This window comes from Microcaecilia unicolor, chromosome 1, assembly GCF_901765095.1.
Source record: "Microcaecilia unicolor chromosome 1, aMicUni1.1, whole genome shotgun sequence".
Taxonomy (NCBI): Eukaryota; Metazoa; Chordata; class Amphibia; order Gymnophiona; family Siphonopidae; genus Microcaecilia; species Microcaecilia unicolor.
In genome coordinates, this window is record NC_044031.1 from 55,471,748 (window position 1) to 55,494,260 (window position 22,513).

At 42.6% G+C, this 22,513-nt stretch overlaps 1 protein-coding gene across 2 annotated transcripts in view; it reads right to left on the reverse strand.

Annotated features, from left to right (window-relative positions):
* The window catches only part of OBSCN (obscurin, cytoskeletal calmodulin and titin-interacting RhoGEF), a 472,877-nt gene that overhangs the window by 411,399 nt on the left and 38,965 nt on the right, over positions 1 to 22,513 (reverse strand). For both annotated transcript variants that reach the window (XM_030197417.1, XM_030197425.1), the window contains exons 10-17: positions 21,191 to 21,457; positions 17,794 to 18,060; positions 17,182 to 17,294; positions 13,649 to 13,802; positions 10,115 to 10,276; positions 7,712 to 7,816; positions 3,661 to 3,927; positions 1,339 to 1,608 (exon numbers count right to left, since the gene is read on the reverse strand). In XM_030197417.1, the coding sequence (XP_030053277.1) occupies positions 1,339 to 1,608; positions 3,661 to 3,927; positions 7,712 to 7,816; positions 10,115 to 10,276; positions 13,649 to 13,802; positions 17,182 to 17,294; positions 17,794 to 18,060; positions 21,191 to 21,457 (1,605 nt within the window). The remainder of the gene's footprint in view (positions 1 to 1,338; positions 1,609 to 3,660; positions 3,928 to 7,711; positions 7,817 to 10,114; positions 10,277 to 13,648; positions 13,803 to 17,181; positions 17,295 to 17,793; positions 18,061 to 21,190; positions 21,458 to 22,513) is intronic.

The following is a 22,513-nucleotide window of genomic DNA, read 5'->3' on the forward strand; positions in this document are numbered from 1 at the left end:
GTGTAATGAAATTACCAGTGGTGTGCCACAGGGGTCAGTTCTTGGTCTAGCTCTTTTTGTGACATTTTTGTAAGCAATATTATAGAAGGGCTATTTGGTAAGATTAGCCTCTTTGCAGATGATATTTAAAATCTGTAGTAGCGTAGATACCCCGGATGGTGTGGATAACTTCAGAAGGGATCTAATGAACCATGAAGAATGGTCCAGAAGTTTTGACAGCTAATATTCAATGCCAGAAAATGCATATGGGGACAGATTTTAGGATCTCAATATTTATACTTGGGAAAAAAGACTGGAGAGGGGTGATACAAAAAAGACATTTACATAGCCCCATGGTATAAATGCATAAAAGGTGCGTCTCTTTGAATTGACAAGAAGCTCTGGAAGAAGGAAAGATAGGATAAAGGTGACAGGGGTAGACACAGAAGTAATCTTTATTTATTTATTTATTTATTTGTTAGATTTATATCCCACATTTTCCCACCGATTTGTAGGCTCAATGTGGCTTACATAGCACCGCAGAGGCATTACAGACTCCAGTGTAAACAAATACAAAGTGATGTTGTGATAAGATAATGGGAAGGGTGGTGGATGCGTGAAAGAGCTTCCCAATGGAGGTGAGATATGAATTCAAGAAAACAATAGACGAAGTGCAGTGGATTTCTGAGGGAAAGGATGGGATAGTGGAGATTAGTAATTGGCCTGGATAGGCAGACTGGATAGACCGTTTTGTCTTTATCTGTCATCATTTTCTAGGTTTCAACATTTCAAAGTGGGTAATTTTCAGAACGCCCTTGTACCTTGGGTAAATGACTTGAAAACTGCCTTCCCAGTAAATTGAATATGATACTGAAAATACATGAAATATCAGACACCTAAAAACCATCAAATATTCATAAAACCTAGAGCATATTGACATCCAGTCTTCTTAAAATCATAACACATAAAAACAAAAAAGATGGAGAGGACAATATATAAAAGAAGGATGAATAGCTATTTCTTAGGATGAACTAACTGTTTGAAAAGTGCCCATCCTATCTACAGGTATAAGTAAGCATGGTGATCAATAACACATGTACTTTTATTCTTGGGAAAAGTAGGTAGGCTCAGAAGCAGATTTAGGTAAGGCAAGGCAACAATAGGCACAGTTTTCCATTTTTAAAGGAGCATAATTTTATCAACAGCAGCAACACAATTTAACTCCAATTAGAAATCATTGTTATTCCCTGTAACACATTTCTACTACCACTCCCCTCCCTACTGTGTCTTGAACAGAAGATGGGGATGTGGAAGGTTACAGTAATAAATACCAACATGTACTAAAATGATAAAAATTACCATTGACAACCAGGTTTGCTGTGGACTTTGATTTGCCAATTGCAAACTGGACAGCACCAGACATGCTAGCATTGGTCTTCCATAAAGTAAGTCGATGAATGGTGCCCTCTTGCTCTATATGTATATCTCTGCCAGCCTGCAGGACATCTTTCCCAAGAGACCATTTGGGGGGCTTCACAGATGGGATGGATGTCTCACATTCAAATTTGGCAGATTCAGGCTCAGTTACCTCCACATCACTCAAGTCCTTGACTATATTTATTGATTGCTCTGCAAAGTGGAAAAGAAGAGTCAGTTATTTCAAGGGCTTAAAAGCTAATATAAAACCAATTCTATGTATGTATTTCTCAGGGGAGATGACTGATGCAGGATGGAAAAATACTACCTATTTTTGGGTAAAATTCAGGAACTTGGGCCTACATTGCTGTCTTTTTAAAACCCACATATTGTCTCCATATTTTCTGCTGTGGCTATGAGATTTCTAAGCTGCTGCAAGAGCACTTGTTTTTGTTGCCCTTATGCGTAGTTTTATTATCTGTCTGTGAAAGGCACTATAGGGCACAGCAAGATGGGAACATCTCCTGGTTCACATCACACTCTGGATACCTGTTGTAAACAATTTTTTTTTACATGTTTCAATGTTTTTGATTGGCTCCAGGAGTCCCCACCTCTTGGGCACAGAGAGTATAATCTCTGTTGTATGATCTTGTTATTCAGGACATGCATTCAGAACATTTTTCAGGACTTCATCTTAGGTCACTTGCAACAGCATTGTTAGTGCTCTGTTTAGGCAGTTTGCTAAAATGTATAGACGCTAGTGCCAAGACCACAGCATGGTCTCCTGCCTTTACAGCTAGTGTAATCTGCTGCTGCCCTCGCATTCCCCATGGCAGGGACAAAAGTAGGTCCTCACTGTTTCTGCGCTTATCCACTTGCCATAATAAGCTTCCGACTGTGCTAATTGTCATCTGATGCAAAGTAGCTGTGCCCACATGAATCTGTGACTCCTGATTTGCTATCAACTGCTAATAAAAAGCTAAGTATAATTTTACATTCTCTGAGTGCCTGAGTGGGTCTGTTTGCTCCATGCAAAAGAGTCATGCAAAGACCTGTGAGCTGTGGCCCCTGCGGCATACTGCAATGACATTGTCAACAAATATACAAATTATAATTTGAGAATTATATTGAGGCCACAAATTAAGCCATTAATAAATAGTAGATGAGGGAAAAAAAGGTTGTAAATTTTGAGTACAAACTTAAACCCAATCACCCAAGTATCTACCCTCCATTAGGGTTTACAGACTGAGAGGTAGTTATCAATGTAGGCTACAATTAAGACATGTTATTTCACTGTTAACCCTAATTATTAGTAACTAGATCTCACTGCATAGAACAGAACCTTTGCAAATATAGCACAAGTCAGTGATAAAACAACACGTCCTAATGGTAGTCCATGTTGATAACTACACCTCTAAATGAGAAATTTGTGGAAGATACAGCCCAACAGGCTCAGTCTGCCTATATTTCCTACCTTCTCTAAAATCACAATAATGAGGACCCTCTTCTTGAGGTATGATTTTACCCTTGCTGTACCACTGATAAATATTCTCTGTGCTATAGGTTTTTTTTTTTACCATATATTTATCACCTTTCAGGAACGAAATGCGCTATTTTAAAAAATGTGTGTAGTCGTTGATTATTGTGAAACCTAAACAGATGACATTTAGTGGGGACTTCCATCAACTGATTTTAGGGTCTTAACGCATATTATTTGGCCCTTAATGCGACCTAAAAGGCCCTAACACCCCTTGACTAAAAAATACCGCAGCAATATTTAAGTCGCCACAGGTTAGGCAATAATGAGATGCAAAACATGCAAATGCATATTTTGCATCTCAATACTATGCAAATAACCAAACGCAACTTGCGGTAGTACAGTAGCCCCTCCCCCATACTCCAAAGGGCTATCATCTCATTGGTGGTGCAGAGGGGGGTCCAAGGGGTTATCAGAGGGCCTGAAGAGAGGGGGTGTTTGACTAGTAGTGATGCCTTCCCTTTGTGAAATGCAACAAGCATATCCTTGGTCTTATTTTACTCCTGTCAACTAGTAGAAGGAGACCGTTGCTAGTAATAATTCCTCACATTCCCTGGACAAGAAACTCGGCATGGTAAGCTAGCTCTTCCTTTATTTAGTCTGTATAACCACCAGCCAGAAAGTTTCTGGATTCATGATGGCACTTTTCCCAGAGTATGTGACATAAAGCCTCTAAAGTACATGCATCTTTACAGCCCTTGATAAACACAAGTGCCTTGATTACATACCTTCAACATAAAGTTGAGCAGTGGTCTTGTCATCAAAAGCATCACAGGTGTAGGAGTCCTCATCCTTGAATTCTACATCATTGATGATTAGTTTCCTGTACAGCCCCTCGTTCACAATTTCATACTTGTGGCTAGGAAGGATTTCTTTGTTCTTTCGATACCATTTCACCATGGCGGTGGGACGAGACACTTTGCACTCAAGAAATGCCCTGTGCTTCTCTATGGCAATCTTATCACGTAGAGGTTTCACAATTTTAGCTGGTAGTTCTAAAATGGAAATACAGATAACCATATTAATGTGGAGTGGTATTTTAGAAAGAATGTACAAATCAGAATTGAGATGTCCATATCAGGCCACCCCAAGTTCCACTAACATTTAGGATCTACCATCATAGGGTCTATTCTACCATGCATGGAGAAACAGATGTTTATGTGCCAGTTATGTGCAGCAGCAGCAGCATTTATTTTAGAATCGTAAGCATCTAAAATATCAATAAATCAATGTGGTGAAACAGAGGACTTATGTCTGTTATTTATTATATTGCTGTTTGACATCTTTTTTCCCCCTCAGTGCATTTCCCTTAATTGGCCAGCAGGTGGTGCCTGTCTTGTGCTTTAAAGCTGCGTTGTTTTCCTTTCAACTTATCTTCCACAGGAAGAGAGGAAAGCCTCTGAGAAAGAGTAACCTGCACTGCCAGTGGACAAATACCCTCAATTTTAATGCTCTGGACCCTGAAGTGCAAGATCCAGCCAGAATATGCTGAAATCCCCCAGTCTCAGAGTGAGAATGTGGAGAGTGGAGATCTCTGCACTGAGGACCTGTTCAGATCCTGTGAGCAGTTATTTTTTCCTGAACTCCCCAGGTACTACGTAGGTAGTAAGAAAGTGTTTAGATAGTTTTAATGTTGATTCCTGTTATTTTTTTTACATGTTATTATTTGCTGTTAATACACCGTTCACTGTTCTACCTTTTTCTGATAATAAACCTATTAGTTTATTAGCTCTGTTGTCCTGGACTGACTCAGAATCCTGGTAGTTGGTGTTCTTGGTCTGTGGGTGTTTTCTAGGAACTGCAGGACCCTTGGGATTATGCCTCAGTGTCCTTAGAAACCACTGGGGAATTAACTAGCAGGTGGGAAACTCACCAACAGGCAAGCAAAACCCAGTACGGTGGGTGGAGGGTGCCAGTGTAGGAGCATGTGCACAGGTGCAGGTGGGTCTGAGCAGTGCTGGGTTGGACCCTATAGGTGGCTGCAGGGTTAGCCCCGGGTGGGTGCTAGGCATTTCGTGACAATCAAAATGAGCACACAAATGTGTATGAGCCAGCACATACTTGTGTCAGGCTTTTCCAAAAGCAGGAACTCGGATCGTGAGCCCTTGGGCCACTGCCGAGGAGCGGCAGTGGCAGGCAAAATCACCCCACACAGGGATAAGACAGAACTCTGACAGGGATGGCTAGACTTCACCTGCACCTGGCCACCCTTCCCCAGGAGTTGAGCACCTGGGTGCAGGTGGCCGGCAGGACTTGCCGGACAGGACCGGAACTGGACCCCAGCAGGATACACACAGGGACTAGAACACACAGGGAGGCTAGGCAGAATACTAGACTAGGACTCTCAGACAGACAAGGGGCAGAACTGAAAGCTGCAAGCAGCCACTGAAACAGGGAACAAACACAGATAGACAAGAGGCAGAACTGAAAGCTGCCAGGCAGCCACTGAATAAGAAACACAGGCAACCAAGAACTAGACATACAAACAAGAAACAAAACTGGGAAACAAGCAATACAGAACAAGCAACTACACAAAAACTAAACTAGAATCAGGCAAGAATTACAGACTATAAATTGGACTAGGCAGAAGTGCACCAGCACCCCAACATACCAGGGCCTTAGGCGATGCAAACGCAAAGCAGAGAGTTTCCAAATGGCTAATAAGCCCAGCAGCAGCTGAGATTCAGCTGCAGCAATCACAAGACAGCCATGGGTGCTGTGCAAGCTCAAACAAGCCAAGCAAGTCTGGCAGGCCGGAAGATCCGGACTGGACTGGGCTGAAGTCTGGAACGGGAAACAGCACACAGACAATCCAATGCAGCCACCAGGACTGGCCACCAGAGGGCAAGAGGAACACAAACCAAAACACAGGCAGAAAGCATACTGCAGCACAGAGAGGCTTAACACACACAGGTGCAGTATAGTGGAGTAATCAGAGCCATGCTGGAAGCAGCCAGCACACAGAGACAGAGACAGAACTAACTCAGGAAGCACAGACAGGAGCCAGCTCAGAAGCTGACCGCCGGAAATAAGGTGAGTCTGAGAGGGGTCACGGCCACAGACGTGACACTTGTGTAGGTTATGCAATAGCAATATAAACATTTATGTGCTGAAAGATCAACATTTAGGTTAGCTATTTTAAAAACAAACACTTATTTTTCCCCAAGTTGTCACAGACCCCAGTGTCCCTTGCCAGTTGTGCTTTGAGAGGGTACAGCAACCACTAGGGGGATAAGTAGATGATCTCCCCTAATCCCTTCAGTGGAGCACTGCTCAATACCAGCATTTTTCTGAAACCTAGACATGCCGGGTAGCCGGTGTAAATCCTAGCATTGATCTTTCTGGACACAGAAATGGTGAATACATGTTTATTTTTTTTTAGATCTATCCTAGTCCACACCCCATTGCCACAGTGGCGTAGCTATGAGTGGACACATACCCACCCATTCTTGGCTCAGGCCCACCCAGCAGCGGCACCACACTGCTCTCTCCCCTCTTTCCTTCATGGCATCCCGGCATCTGCTCTCCTGTCTCTGAACCCCGTCCCTCCCTGGTGTACCTTACAGGCATCCCCGGTGCATGCAGTGATTCATTTTTACTGCTTGAGCTGGACTCACAGGCTTCGATCTGCTGCATCCTTCCCTCGCTGTTTCCTATCTGGCAGGATGTGGCAGATGGAAGCCTGTGGGGCCAGCACAAGCAGTATGCATGAATAGCTGCAGGCACCAGGGATGTAGGATAGGGGAAAAAAACCTGTACTTTTTAAAATATATCTCTGGGAAGATTGGGGGAGGGAGGGTGTGGAAGGGTTCATCAAACTTAATTTTGGGTCCATCCAAAATACTGGGTCTGGCTACGCCACAGCATTGCCATATGCATGTTTTAGAGTTTTAGATGTATATATCTCAACTTTGTGGAGGAATAGTCTAATGGTTAGTGCAGTGGGCTGAGAACCTGGGGAACTGGGTTTGATTCTCACTGCAGCTCCTTGTGACCCTGGACAAATCACTTAACCCTCCATTACCTCAGGCACAAAAGCTTAGATTGTGAGCCCAGCAGAGACAGAGAAAATACCTGCACAGAAATGCAAACCACTTTGGCTGTACCAAAGAAAGGCAGTATATCAAGTCCATGACCCTTTACTCTTTATAAAATTGGGATTTAGATATTTATGCAATATACATGTCTACATGCTGATGCATGCATGTATAATCCCCAAATGGTGTTTCTAAAATAAGCACCAAAATGTGTCCAACTGACTGATAGAAAATACTCAAACTATCTGACAGCATATTTTCCTTCTGTAGGTACAATAGGGGAGAGAATCTTTGATGACTCGTGCAAGGTATCATGTCATTGATTACCCTCTGACAGGGTATAGTCAGGTAACAAGTTGTGAGAGGACAACAGAAATAGTCTCCATTTAACTCATGAACAGTCCTGCAGCTCTTCAGCTGAATTTTTACCCCCAAATTTTTAAATTCAACCCAGCATTGGCTCCCTCTTCCCACTTCATCTACCTGGTCTCTCAGCTGATCTGTATGAAGCATGCCCGGCCTCTTCATGCTTTGTGCAATCATATATTTGCTAGCGGTGGCTATAACTGCACCGCAAAGGTTACCCCCATGCTGTCTTGAAACAATTATATAACACTTGTTTTGGGATGTAACTGCTGTGCTGTGCAGTTACACTCAGGCTTCTGGGAGCTTGGATGCATACCACCGTTTAGGCTTGCAAAGCCACAACCTTATTGCTAAATGCTGAGATTCTTTTTCTTACCTTTAACGTGAAGGTTTGCTATGGATTCTGCAATTTCAGCAGCAAATTTGATCTCTCCTACATCTTCAGCTTTCACACTTCTGAAAATTAATACATGTTTTCTTCCTGTAACAAGACAAACAAGAGTCTCACTAGCAGGGGCGTAGCCAGACAGCAAATTTTGGGTGGGCCAAGTCAAGAAGTGGGTGGGCACCAAGTGTTCTCCTCCCCCCCCCCCCCCCCCCCCCCCCCCCCCCCCCAATGCGATGAGGCCAGTATCAGCTACTGGGGCTATGACTGGCCCGTAGAAGGATGAAGCAGCCCAGGTCAGGAATTCCAACTGAATGCTCTGAAACGGAGCATCCTAACATGATCTCTGGCTAAGATCAACTGCCAAATGCCAGCTTAAAAGAGGGCAGAGGAGTATAAAAATGTGTAAAATACCCAAGCAGATGCAAGTGAAGGCTCATGACACTGAGTTCCAGCTTGGGTTCTGACTGAGACAGAAGAATAAAAGAGAAACTACCAAGAAAACAAAAGTTTACATGTGCATTGAAAGCTAAAATGTCCTATTTCTGCAGCTATTTGCATATTGAAAGCTTTCATATCATAGTATATCACATCTCCAGCCAGATCCAGCTTTATCATGCATGGTGACCAGAACCATACCTAAGCATTTCAGCAGCTCGAGCAGTAGAATGTACTTGTACTCGCTCACCACAAACAAAAACACACACACACACACACCACACACCTTTATCCCTGTTCTCTTCCTCTACCCTCTCCGCTCTGAAAGCCACGCCTTTCTGCCTCTCTCCCCTCTCTGGATGGTAGAAAGACAGTGGTACACTTGCCAGCTTTTCTTGCACTTGCAGTCCACAACAGGGCCGCCGAGAGGGGGGGACAGGGGGAACAAAAGTCCCGGGGCCTGGGCCTCCAGGAGGGCCCAGCGCTGCCGCCGCCTGGCCCGCCCTCTGTTGCTGCCTGGCCCGCCCTCCGTCACTCCAGAACTAACCTTAAGCCTCCTTTCACTTCGCAGCAAGCAGCAGCAGGTCAGGCCACTCCTTCCTTCCATGTCCCGCCCTCGCCTGACGTAACGTCCATGAGGGCGGGGCACGGAAGGAAGGAGGAGAGGTCTGCCCTGCTGCTGCTTGCTGCGAAGTGAAAGGAGGCTTAAGGTTAGTTCCGAGGGCCTGGCCCTATAGCGGGTGGAGGGGGCCCGGCGACATCGGGTGGGTGGGCAGCGGGGGGGGCCCCGGCGATCTCAGGTGGGCGGCGACCTCGGGTGGGCGGGGCCCAGTGATCTCGGGTGGGCGGCGACCTCGGGTGGGGGGGGTGGGGGCAGCCTTGTCCCGGGCCCGGCTCCGGCTCTCAGCGGCCCTGGTCCACAAGGCTCTGTACCCTGGACAACTGCCCCTCCTGATCACCCTGAGTTACAGCCGTGACTGCAACCAATCTACAGTGTTCTTTCTCAAGGGACTCATAATACTGGAACCTCGTGAGTCAGAGGTACTACAGCTGGGTTCTCACAGGGATGGAATATATTCACCCAAGGTGGCATAGGCGGTCGGTGGCCCAACTGTTTGGGGAGGCTAAAGGGGGTGGGGTTAGGGGTGGGGCCAGGGGTGGAGCTTAAATCCATAATTGTCTGATAACACACAGAAAGAAATAAATAAATAAAAATAAAACTCACAATTAATACCTTTTATTAAATTTAGATATTAGATATGTATCATATGTCAAAGAATAAAGTGGTTGCTCAAAGCATATTCTAAGCACAATCGCTCAGCTGGAAAACACTATGCACAACTTTGTGCAAAAACACACTCAGAACCTTACTGTACCATAAATATTACACTGGGCAGAACCTAATACACCAATATACCACCCATACGAAAAATGCAGACCGTCAACAATATGAAACAAGGGATCATAATATCACACTTCTCATGTAGAGCCACAAAACACCCTAATTCATGTTTAATGTGGGATAAAATGCCATAAATAAGTAAATAAATATAAACTTTTAATGTTGAGCACCTGATTCTCAAAGTGGACCTATTCCAAACACTATAATGAAAATAAAATGATCTTTTCTACCTTTGTTGTCTGGTTGTCCGATTCTGCTGCTATCTGTTCTCAGTGCAGGTCAAGAAGTCATCCTCCTTAAATATCTCCCTGGCAACCCAGCCAACCCCCCTTCCCCCTGCTCTCCCAGCAGTATGGTAAACAAACCATAAACCAATTTCTACAATTGGTTACACAAGGCTAGAGGGCTTTCACTGCAGCTCCTGCTGTGAGGATGGAGGTAAATCAACAATTTAAACCTCTCAGAGCACAGCAGGGGAGGCTTAGCCTGTCCAAGCCTCTTATACCGGGCGCCTATGCAAGCTGGGTTGCACATCCACCCCACTATCTTCTTACCTTCCTGTCGTATCTTAATGTTATCCCCAGCCTTCAACTTTGTGTTGTTTTTATACCAATGGGCTTGGACCTCGTCATGTGAGATCTCACAGATGAAGGACGCGCTTTCCTTTTCCAGAACTTCCACATCTTCCAGCGGTTTCACAATTGTGATTCCTCGGCCTGATGGACAAGAATAATAATTAATATTTATAATCTGATTGCCATGTTTCAGCCATTGTTATTTCTACTTCGGGTTTGTTAAACATAGTTTCCAGATCTTATGGCCACCTTGTCAAGCATCCAAGGCTCCTTCTGCAGCAATACTGAAATTTAGCTTTGAAAGGCTAATGAAACAAACTTTCTCCACAATCCAAATGGTTCATTTTTGGCAGACATTTGATTTTGAGCTCAGAGTCATCATAAATGAGGTAATTGGTGACACCATTTGCTGGTGACACCATATAGTTGACTCACTCTACTTTGCAGTACCTTACTGATGTATTGCAATATTTCTTAAGGCTCCCGTAGAGCTCTGACTCTTGTAATTGCTGTCTATCTAGCATTCTCTCTAGTGCACCAACTGGGCCAGTTAACTGAGTAGCAATGATACAATCAAGTTTTTTTGTCCCCAAGTGGCAGATTCAAGGAATCAATCTTACACTGAACGATACTGCTAGAACCATCCTAAATACTTAACAGGATATAATTTCCCTAAGAAGATTTTACCTTTTTGTGGCCAGGCAATTATGATATTTCCAGATGTCTCAAAATCCACTCAACTATGCAGGAACTCTTTTCTTCAACTAAAGCAGAAGGTATTGGCAACTGGAGCCACCTTTTTTCTTAAATTCCATTGAAACTGGTGGATTATGACAGCAACCATTAAGGGGTCCTTTTACTAAGGTGTGCTAAAAAAATGGCCTGCGCTAGTGTAGGTGCGTGTTTTGGACGCACACAGGTCCATTTTTCAGTGCGCCTGTAAAAAAGGCCTTTTTTGGGGGGAGCCAAAAATGGACGTGCGGCAAAATAAAAATTGGCACGCGTCCATTTTGGGTCTGAGACCTTACCACCACCCATTGACTTAGTGGTACAGTCTCACACGTTAACCGGGCGGTAATCATCAGAGTGCGCTGCCTATTACCGCCCAGTTAGTGCCGAACATTGGAAAATAAAAAATATTTTCAGACACGCATATCGGAATTACCACCCGGGCCACACGGTAGCCGGGCGGTAGTTCCAAATTGGCGCGCATTGGACACGCACAGGTACCTACACAGCTTGGTAAAAGGGCCCTTATGTGTTTTTTTTTAATCCCATACAATTGGAGTCTTTTTTAGTGAATAAAGTGGGTCATGAAGGATCCATTGCTTAATTGCTTTAAATCTGGTTGGAATATAGTTCCAGAATTCATGGGTGCTTTTAAATAGCCAGTTTGGTTTGGATATTTACTCCAACTAAATTGTAGTTTGTCTCCTTGGTATGGGCTCTATGATGTTATGACATTGCATTTCTGTTTTGTTTATTTCCTTCGTTCTTTATGAAGGGGCCCTGTTTACTAAGTCGCGCTGTAGGCGCGCAAATGTTTTAGTGCACGCTAATGATAGAAACACCCATTATATTCCTATGGGTGTCTCTAGCATTAGCGCACACTAAAATGTTTGGGCACCTACAGCTTAGTAAATAGGGCCCTACAGGTTTAAAAATTTATTTTTTTCAACTTGGCTTCAATGGTTTGTAGGATGTAAAATCTGGGCAATATGCTTTATACAGGCATATCATTTTGAGGGAACCTGCAATCATCATTGTAGCTGAATATTTTTACTGAATGTATGCCACATGTATGGATCAAAGCAGCTTACATCAAAAAAAGTAGGACACATACTAGAATAACATCGGAAAACTAGCCAATACAATGATAATCAATTAGCAGTATACAACTTCTACCAATAAAACGATAACATATAGTATCCTGTAAATTACGTACATAAGTAGAAGATGTGCCCATGTCCCGCCCATCTGCACATCCCCATAGTGTTACACACAAAGGAGCTCACGTGCTCTCTTACAGAATAGTGCACTTATGTGTGTAAGTGAAACTCTTCTGTGGACTTATGAGTGCAGTTACAGAATTGCTTTTTTTTTAAAAAAATTTGTATTTATAACCATTTAAATTTTTACAAGCGATAAAACAACTTGCCGGAAATACAGAGAAAGTAATATATAGGAATTATTTCAGTCAGGTAATTCTATTCTCTTTCTTAGACCACTAAATGGGGAGAGTGAAACAAGATAAGGAGATCAATTAAACAGTTAACAGAAAAAAAACATGGTATTAACCTGATTATCTCCAGATATTACTCGTCTAATTCATTATTCCACCAGATATTACTCGTCTAATTCATTATTCTACATTGATCATCTGGTTGGCTTCTTCAAGGCCAATACGGTGTATAGACAAATTATTTCATTGAAAACATACTTATTGTCCAATATTAGTTAGAAATAATACATCTGATTACATTCTTTCTCTTTTAAAAACCAGAAGTTATTTATCATTATATATACTTAAGTCTCTAACTCTAATCCCACTGATTAAAGTAATCCGAGTTTTCACAGGCTTCACTCCTTTTAAAGTAATAATTTGAGGAAATTACAGAATTGCTTTTAAGAGCAGGGACGTACCTGATTGTAACTTGTCTTGAACTCAGATTTGGAAAAACAAGCATAACTGAATCCAGAAAAAAAACATGAATCTGTAGTTGTGTCTTTCCACAAACAAGAAACAGTTCCAAAACCCAGCACTTACTGTTCATGGAGTTAAATTAACACATCACAGGCTAAATCCCATCGAATCACCTCTAAACCTCCCCTTCAGAGAAACAAATTCTGGTAACAAGTTTATACTTAATCTGTGGCATCTGAGGACTGGGGATGTTCAAATCTCCTTACAAGATGTTTGCCATCCAACTCCAACATGATTAACCCATGAGTAGTTGAGGCTGATCTGATAAACCTCTTCAAGCAAAAAGGTGGTATTTGTGGCAAAATCAAAAGCATGTTCAGAAATCTGCTCCAGCTGTTTAGAAAATCTGGAGTAGACTGTGTCAATCTCATCTTCAGCCTTTTTGAATCCAGTCCAGAGTTTCTGGAGCTCCAGCTAGAACAGGGGTGCACAACCACAGTTTTAAAGAGCCACATCCCAGTTGGGTTTTCAAGATTTCCACAATGAATATGCATGAGATTGATTTGCATGTACTGCTTCCATTGTATGCAAATAGATCTCATGCATATTCATTGTAGGAATCTTGAAAAACTAACTGTGTTGTGGCCCTCGAGGACCGTGGTTGCCCACCCCTGAGCCAGAAAACGACAGGGATGTTCCCAGCTGATCTTTGGGAAGACATTCCTACTTGCAGTGAAATGAGAACCAAGTTGAAATGTGTCTGGTTTAACTTTGACAGTGAATTGTTCACACATTCCTACATGTAGAAGCCCAGAATTTGTCTGCTGAGTGAAACAACGCTTCTCCCCCAAACGACAGAATAGACCTACCTTGGATAGTAAGGTTAGCTGAGCTCTTGTCATCAACGGCATCACACATATAGGTTCCATGATCATCGTATTCACACTTATGAATAATAAGCCTTCTCGTTCTTCCTTGTGAAATAATGCCAATTTTTTTGCTGGGACGCAGTGGCAATCCGTCCTGAGTGAAGTAAAGTATAAGCATTATGAACCAGGATGTCAAAGACAAAGGTAGAGGCGGCACTTGCATGTTTAGTGGCGATATTCATTAACTGGTCCATATTCAAAATGATTTAACCAGCCAGAAACGGCCACTGACCGGTTAAATTGTTTGTTTGAGGCTATCTGCTAATTTTCAAAGGCAACTAACTGCTTATCGCTACTGAAAATTAGCAGTTGCGGGGAGATTCCTTATATGGTGCCTAAAAAATCGGTGCCGAAATCAGCATCAACTAAGTGTATTTTATAATCGGTGCCTTGATTATAGAATATGCTTAGTTGAGATCTCAGAACCTAAAACTACGCACATCCATTTACACCAACGAAACTGTGGCGTAAATCCCGGCGCATAGATTTATGCACACTGGGTCATATTCTATAACTATGCATGTAAATTTTGGAACACCCATGAAATGCCCATTCCCCTGCCTATAACCACGCCCCTTTTTGTCTTCGTACATTAGAAGTTCGGCATACTTTGTTACAGAATGTGCTTAGCGAGTTGTGTGTGTAAATTCTAATCAGTGCCAATTAGTGCTCGTTATTGCTTGCTAAGTGCTGTTATCAACACTCATTAGCTTGTTAAGCTTAAGTTACGCGCATTGTTATAGAATCCACTTGGAGTTTGGCGCAGATTTCTAGGCGTGCTATATAGAATCTGGGGTTTAGTGCCTAAGTGAAAGTCAGCTATTTTGAGGGCGTTCCAGAGGCAGAATATATGTCACTGGCACAGTTGCCAATCAGCCGTATAATCAGCAATGCTAGCTAAAGAGATAGCGCTGCTGAAAATTTGAATAAGGATAAGCACCATTGCTCAACTTTATTATGCTGGCCAGGCCAACTGAAAGTTAGTCCCTTTTACAGAAGGGATATTCATTTTATAGCATGCATTCAATTTTTTAGAACACCTAAAAATAGCAAGCAAAATCAATTTAACATGTGTTAACCTAACATTAACATGCACAAAGTTGATTTGTGTGTGTTAAAACTTTCTAACATGCATTTTTTTAAAACTGTATTAATAAAAAGTTTGAAATAAACTGAAAAATAACCAAAAATCAGGAAAATGTCAGAAAATAAATCAAAAGTGAGCTGAAAATCTTTCTGTGTACATCATTGTACATTACCAATTTATCTATTGTCTGATGCCTATTTATGTTTATGGCACAATTTGCACTATCTAGAAGCTATACAAATTTAATATTTAATCATTTTTGCCATATATTTGCAAATTGTTTAAAAACAAAATACACACCTTAACATTTTACATAAATGCTAAATTTGTTTCTCATGCAAAACACTTATAGATTTGAAGAGTTTTGGTAATCCCTCCTCCCCCAGTGGGCAACATTGTGCTCTTACCTCAGATATTTATTTGTACTTAGTTTTTTGATAAAGGTGCACTTTTATGGACATGCACACATCTTCAGATTAGAATCACACACTTAATAAACATGGAAGCATAACTGCGCAATTTGGCCATTCGATCAGGCATTTGACTTGGCCACCAGAAAACTAAGCCCTGAGCTTTGCTAACAAATGCTCTAAGGGGCCCTATTATTAAAGGGTTGGCATGCGACAATGGGCTTACCACGCACCAATTCATAACTACTGCCGGGCTACCGCAGGAGCCTGGCGGTAGTTCCCACCCCCAGCGCACGCCATTTCTGGAACTACAAAAATATTTTCTATTTTTGTAGTGCCGGTGCTTACCTGGCAGTAATCGGGCAGCGTGTGTTACTGCTGGGTTACTTCGGGAGCCCTTACCGCCACCTCAATGGGTGGCGGTAAGTGCTCCCCACCCCAAAATGGTCGCAAGGTAAGTGGTTTTTCTTGTAGAGAGAAAAAAAGACAGCCTTTTTTTTATGTTTAATCGTTTTTATTGCAGAAAAATATATGACATTACAATAACGCAATTATCACAGACTTGTTTTTATCAACATCCCCCCCTACCGACACCCTCCCTTTCCTTACCCTTCCCCTCCCTATCCCCCCATCTTATCTTATATCCCCCTCCCTCCCTTTATCCCTCCCGCCCTACTTATGCAAACACTAAGGTACCCTTAATAATTAACAAGTCAAAAGACAGCCTTTTACCCACTGCGGTAAAAGGGGGCCTCAGAGCACGTCAAAAACACGTGCAGATGCTAGAGCAGGCCCCCTTTTACCGCAGCTTAGTAAAAGGCCCACTAAGGAGCTCATTTTCAAAAGAGAAAAATGTCCAAAAAGTGTCTGCATTTGAGTTTTTCTCACAAAACATCCAAATTGGTATTTTCAAAACCAATTTTTAGACGTTTTTCTATGAAGTCCATCAGAAGTGCATTCAAATCAAAAGGGGGCGTGTCAGGGGCATGTTAAAGGTGGGATCTGGGCGTTCCTAACACTTGGCCGTTTTTCAGCCATAATAGAACAAAACAAAACCGTCCAGCAGTAAAACTAAGACATTTTGAGTTAGACCTGTTTTTATAATGGGGCACAAAAGGGTGCCCTACATGACCAGATGACCACTGGAGGGAATGAGGGGTGACCCCCCAATACCCCTCCAGTTATCACTGACCCCCTACCACCCCCCACAAATGTGAATACAAATATGATTTAGTAGCCTCTATGACAGCTTCAGAAGTTAGAGCCAGGTCTATTACAGCAGAATGCAGATCCCTGGAGTAGTGTAGTGGTCAGTGCAGTGCACCATGGCGTGGGGGACTCTGGTCCCTATCTCACTCTACCTGTCACATTTGTGGTGGAAACTGTGAGCCCTCTAAAACTCACCAAAATCCCACTGTACCCAGATATAGATGCCCCCTTCACCCATAAGGGCTATTGTGTACAGCTGTGGGCTGTGGGTTTTGGGGGGCTTGACAGACAAGATAAGGGGAGAAATGGTGAGATAAGTACCAGGGAGCATGTTTTTGAAGTCCACTAGGGTGCCCCATTTATCTCCTGGGATGTTTGGGAGACCAGTCTACTAAAAATGCTGACCCCTCCTACATCCCAATGGCTTGAATTTCTACGTTTTTCACTTGGACGTTTTTGTTTTGAAAATGGATCAAAAAACAAAACGTCCAAAGCACAAACCTTGTTAGTAACAGTATTTTCTAAAACAAAAGATAGATGTTTTTCTTTTTGGAAAATGAACTTCTTTCTTATTCAGATTTTGGACGTTTTTTGCAAAACGTCTAAAGTCGGACTTAGACGTCATATATAAAATGCCCCTCCACGCGAACTAGCCCTGCTGATTAGTCACAAACAGGAAAGGGAAGGAGGCACCATCTATCTGTCTGTCTGTGCCATATACCACAAAAAGCACCACCACAAACCATGATTTAAACAGATCCACGTACCTTAAACCACTTCACTTCCGCATTATCTCTTGAGAGTTCACACTCAAATGTCACTTTTTCTTTCTCAGGAACTCTGAGGTCTTCCAAACCGTGGGTAATTTTCACAGGAGATTCTGTCCAAACAAAATTGACAATAGAAAAAAAAAAGCATTGCTTAAAAGACCTAAGCTTTGTATAAAATAGAGGAGAGGTGGTATATGGTAGAGACAAATACCTCAAAGGCATATGTAATTTCAGTGAAAGAAGGTTCTAGAACAAGGGGGTCATAGTATAAAGCTGGAGAAAAGCAGATTCAAGAATAAGAAAAGAACATGTTATTTCACTGAAAGGGTGATACTTGCACTGACGCAGACTCCAAATGGAAGTGGTAGTGATAAAACTCACTAGCAGAACTAAAATGCCTATGATAAACAGAGGATATTTAGTGGTAGGGAAGTAATAAAACCAAATGTCTATGACAAACAGAGGATATTTAGTGGTACAGAAGTGATCTGTGGTATGCCAAGGCCAGAGTATTAATGTTGGGAGCACCAGGCTGGTTTCTACAGAAAGGTACTGGCTGAAAGTGCACATCTCTGCACACTGGCTCTCCTGGCTCAACAAATGGTGTACCTTTCACAATAAGTTTCCCTGATGCATGGAGTCCTTCTGCCTTGAAGGAGATGAGCCCCGAGTCTTCCAGCTTCAGGGCAGTAAATGTCATGGCATGTATTTTGCCCAAGGTAGTGATTCGGCAGCGCTCATCCGACCACAGCTTTAGCCCATCCTTTGTCCAGGACCCTTCCACATTCCCATGAGACAACTCCACCTGGAACGTGGCAGTGTCTTTCTCAAAGGCTTCCACATCATGCAGATCCTTCATAATCTTGATCTGACGCACTAAAAACACACAAACAAAACTCAAGCTGTTGTTCGCTAACCCTAAAAATTATAAGTACCCACAATATTAAATAAAATACACTGCTTATTCCTTTTGGTAGAAATGATTTTTCCCATGGTATTAAACAATGTCTATTTTTCAAGTTCCCTGTGCAAACAGCAGCTGTCAAAGAAATTAAGCAATCATATAATAAGAACAAAATATGAACCTTGGTATTTCTTTCAAGACCTTATAGCCACAATGGGGTGGGCGTGTAACAGCGAGATTTAATGACAGACGAAACATACAAGACAGTAGATTTGCCCTGTGGTCTTCAAAGGGTATATTTTACCACTCAGTCCATTTGGAAATATAGGCAAGAGATATTCTCAGAATTAAACAAAACAAAACCCAATAACCCTGATACCAGTTGGAAGTTCGCTTGGGAAGAGCAGCCAAGATAACTGTGATACAAGTATAAGTCAAAACCTCTGATGACGCATCTAGCAAAACACAGATTTGTGTATGGTTTGACAGCGGTTCCAAGGAGTAGATGTATCAGTGATTTTGATGAAGAACTGAACAGAACCAGGAGAAAAGTGGATTGACAAATGCAGCATTAAGAACACTGTAGTCGGAAAGATGGTTTTTAAGATTTGAACATCAACGCTTGGATATAAATGTGGGAAGTACAATTATTGCAGTAAGGATATTGGGAGACAAATGGACATTGTTGTTTACACCTTGAAATGAGATGGACACTTATTGACACTTATTGAGGGTTGAATATAATAGTGATATATGTACTAGATAGATGAACTATTTTTAAGGAACAGACTTTGGAAGAAATGCAGGCTTCATAAGGGAGAAAGCTAGAGTTTCAGAGAACTCTCCCAAAAAGAGGCCAACCAAATTTTAGTTTCAGAATTGACACCAAAACCAGCCAGAAATCAGGGTTAGGGTTTGGCTGAAAACGCCAGTGTATTTTCAGCTCAATCCACAACTCTTCCTCCCCCACCCCCTGTGATCATTATCCACCCCTCCCCATCCCACCTGACCACCTGTAGGCCCTCCCCAGGCCTACATGAAGAAGCCCTAGTGGTCTAGTGGCCTCTTCGGGGGTAGAAACAAATCCCACTTATTCTTGGCTGGTGCCACTGCTCAGTCAAAATGTCTGCTAAGACTTCCCACAGCAGCTTTGCAAGACTGCCACGAGAGGTCCCAGCACCCACTTTGAGACAGAAACCAGCACAGGCAAGTTTCGGTTTCAGTTTCTGCCGAAACCAAATGGCCAGTTTCAGGCACAGATTTGGTTTCAGGAGGGCTCTATTCCTTATTTATTTATTAGGATTTATTTTCCACCTTTTTGAAGGAATTCACTCAAGGCAGTGTACATTAGCTACTCTTGTACAGGCAGGCTTGCAGAATCTGCCACTTAACACATGTAAGCAGTGAAACTATGTTTTGCAGGCGCATGTAGCACTATTTACATGTATAAACCCTCATAATGGTGGCACTCTTTTTGAAAATGTTTATTTATAAAATAGCTTGCCTTGTTATGAGTGATATCAAATATACATGCTTCTTTGGAGATACTATGCATATTTGATAAGATGTAGGCACCACAATGGGGCACGTCTAGCACCCATGCTATAATGGTTTATCGATGCACCTAAGCAAGTAGAGAATACTAGTGCCAAGTTGCTTTGGTGTGCTGAAATATAGGCGCACCAACTTATGTTGTGTCAGTGCCTAGTGTAAATAACCAGGAACCCCAAGTTGGCATTACCAAAGTACGTCATGCAACATGCGACACTGATATTATTTTATAAGTTGCATGTGTCGCTGAGTAACACATCCGTGCTCTGCTCATGTGTACGCGCCCCCCCCCCCATGCAGTTGCCCTTATGCACACAACTTTCAATTATTGATGCCAATTACAAGCATATGTACTAGTATTTTGTAATGTATGCACATTATTGGCACCTAAATTTAAGCATTAGCTTATAGAATTAACTTTTAAGTTTGTTTCCGAGGCAAGTGATTCCCCCGAGACCATAAAGAATGTCAGTTGGATTTGAACCCTGGATTCCCTGGTTCTCAGCCTGCTGATCTAACCATTAGGCAACTTTTATAAAATGCTAATGTAGAATTGAACGCACATACCAAAACATCCGTTTTCCTACCGAGAAAACCCACACAAACTTATATTTTAAATGTCTCTTTAAAAAACTTTTCATACCAGAAAATCTTGGCTGCATTGGGGGAGGACAAGCAGAGGAGCCAAGACCAGCATAGGGGGGCTGGAGCACCAGGGACTGACTTCTGCCCCCCTCCACTACCTGCCAGGGAGACCCCAGTTAGTGCTAGGGAGGAGGAGGAGGGGATTGAGGAGGAACCTGGTTTGAAAATGGATCATGGATAGCACTGTCATTTCATTAGGGACTGGTTAGGAGGGTTGGAGAGCTACTGTCATTTCATAAGAGATCAGGTTGGGGGAGACTGGGGAGGCAATGTCATTTAATAAAGTTTTAGGGGTAGAGGGTTTGGGGGGAGTACTGTCATTTCATCAGGGTATTGGTGGTGAGTTGGATTGACAGGCAGGGTGAGTTTGGGTGGGGGGAGGGCAGCCCTGTAATTTCATAAGGAATCAGGGTGGGAATATATTTTTGTAAATGCCAGCCTGGCCTTCTCTACGTTGTGTTGCTGTGGCCAGAACGCATGATTTCCTGGCTGCAGCAACACAAAGGTAAATTTATCACCAGATTCTTTAACTTACTGTACTGAGGTATTGTAGGTTACTGAATACCTTGGTAAATTTTTGTGTGGTAAAATAGCGCAACAACATGATATTTTACCACGGCTTAGTAAACAGAGTCCTTAATTTGCAAATGCTGCAATAGCACAGGACTCTCTTCCCTTTCAGCCTGCCATGGACTATCCCAATACTCCTGTTTCTCTCATTCTCTCTCTCTCTCCATAGCAAAATGCACCTACAAGTGTCTTTGACTTCCTGGCATAAACTTTATATTGCTGACTTTTCTCTTCTAAGTCACAGACTCACACTGATGAAACAGCAGAACCTGAACCACCACCCAAGCATTTGGGATCAATCATTCAAAATAAACAACTCTTCCATCAAGAACTTACTTTCCACATTAAGTTTAGCCTGGGTCTTGTCATCGAGCGTCTCACAGCAGTAATAGCCCTGGTCTGCAAACATAACATTCTTTATGACCAGCTTGTGCTTGGTGCCATCAGCGTAAATCTCCAGCTTTTCACTAGGCTGCAACACAACACTGTTCTTTATCCATTTTAATTCTGTGGGTATCTTCGTCAGCTCCACCTCCAGGACTGCTGTGCCCCTCTCCTCAACTGTCTGAGCCGCCAACTTCTTCTTAAACAGCGCTGGGACTTCTGGTAAATAATTTAGGATAAAGAGAGTTAAGAGTCATTTCGGTGCCCAAAGGGAAACTGCAGAAAATGAGCTGAGAACTCATTGTTAAACTGTACCTGAAGTACACCGTCTTGAGTGAATCTCTTCATCAAGGCGGTTAATAAATCCCCAATAAATAAATAAATGTGTCTATTTATTTTACAGAGTTATAACTAGAACTTCTGATTTTCGGTTACAATTCAAAACTTCAGTAAAACACCACTGAAGGAGAATTTGGAGTTTTTTTCAGCTATAACTGAAAGCATGAAAAAAATATATTTATTGCCCATTCACCACACTCTGATTAAATCACCTGGCAATTGCCATCGCAGCTGGGTGACATCACCACAGCAGGCCATGGCAGCAGAATCGTTTGGCTGTGGTGGGAGCTTGTGTGCTAACTCCCACTACTCTCTGCTGTGTGGCCCACTCTTCCACCAGCACTAGAAAAGCTTTGAAACCCAAGAGCAGGCACTTCCTGTTCTCATGTTTCAAAGGCTCCCACAGGGTCAACTACTACTACTACTTATCATTTCTATAGCGCTAATAGACCTTAAGCAGCGTTGTACACTTGAACATGAAGAGACAGTCCCTGCTCGACAGAGCTTACAATCTACAGAGCCAGCAAAGCAACAGAGAGCACAAGTATCTGTTGCTGTAGCAGGGGATGTTCACTGATACAGGGTTTGGAGAAAGGGAAGCTGCTCTTGGGGCTGGGAGATGAGTAGAGATGCTGCAGGGGCCTGGGAGGGGAAGGAGCTGTTGCTGATGCATGGAGAAGAGGCGGGACTGATGCTACTGATGGGAGAAGGGGAGGCTGGTGCTGTTGCTGGAGCTTGGAGAAAGGGCGCTGGCACTGGAAAACTGTGTTTGGGGCCATTAACTGGAATCCACCTAAAAAAAAAATGTTCTTGTGATACAAATACACCGATATACCTCTATTTTTCAACCTTGGGAAAGCACCTAATTGCCTCGGAAATAAACACCTAAAATTCCAAAATACAAACCACCTAGAATCGGAAGCTCAATTTATAATC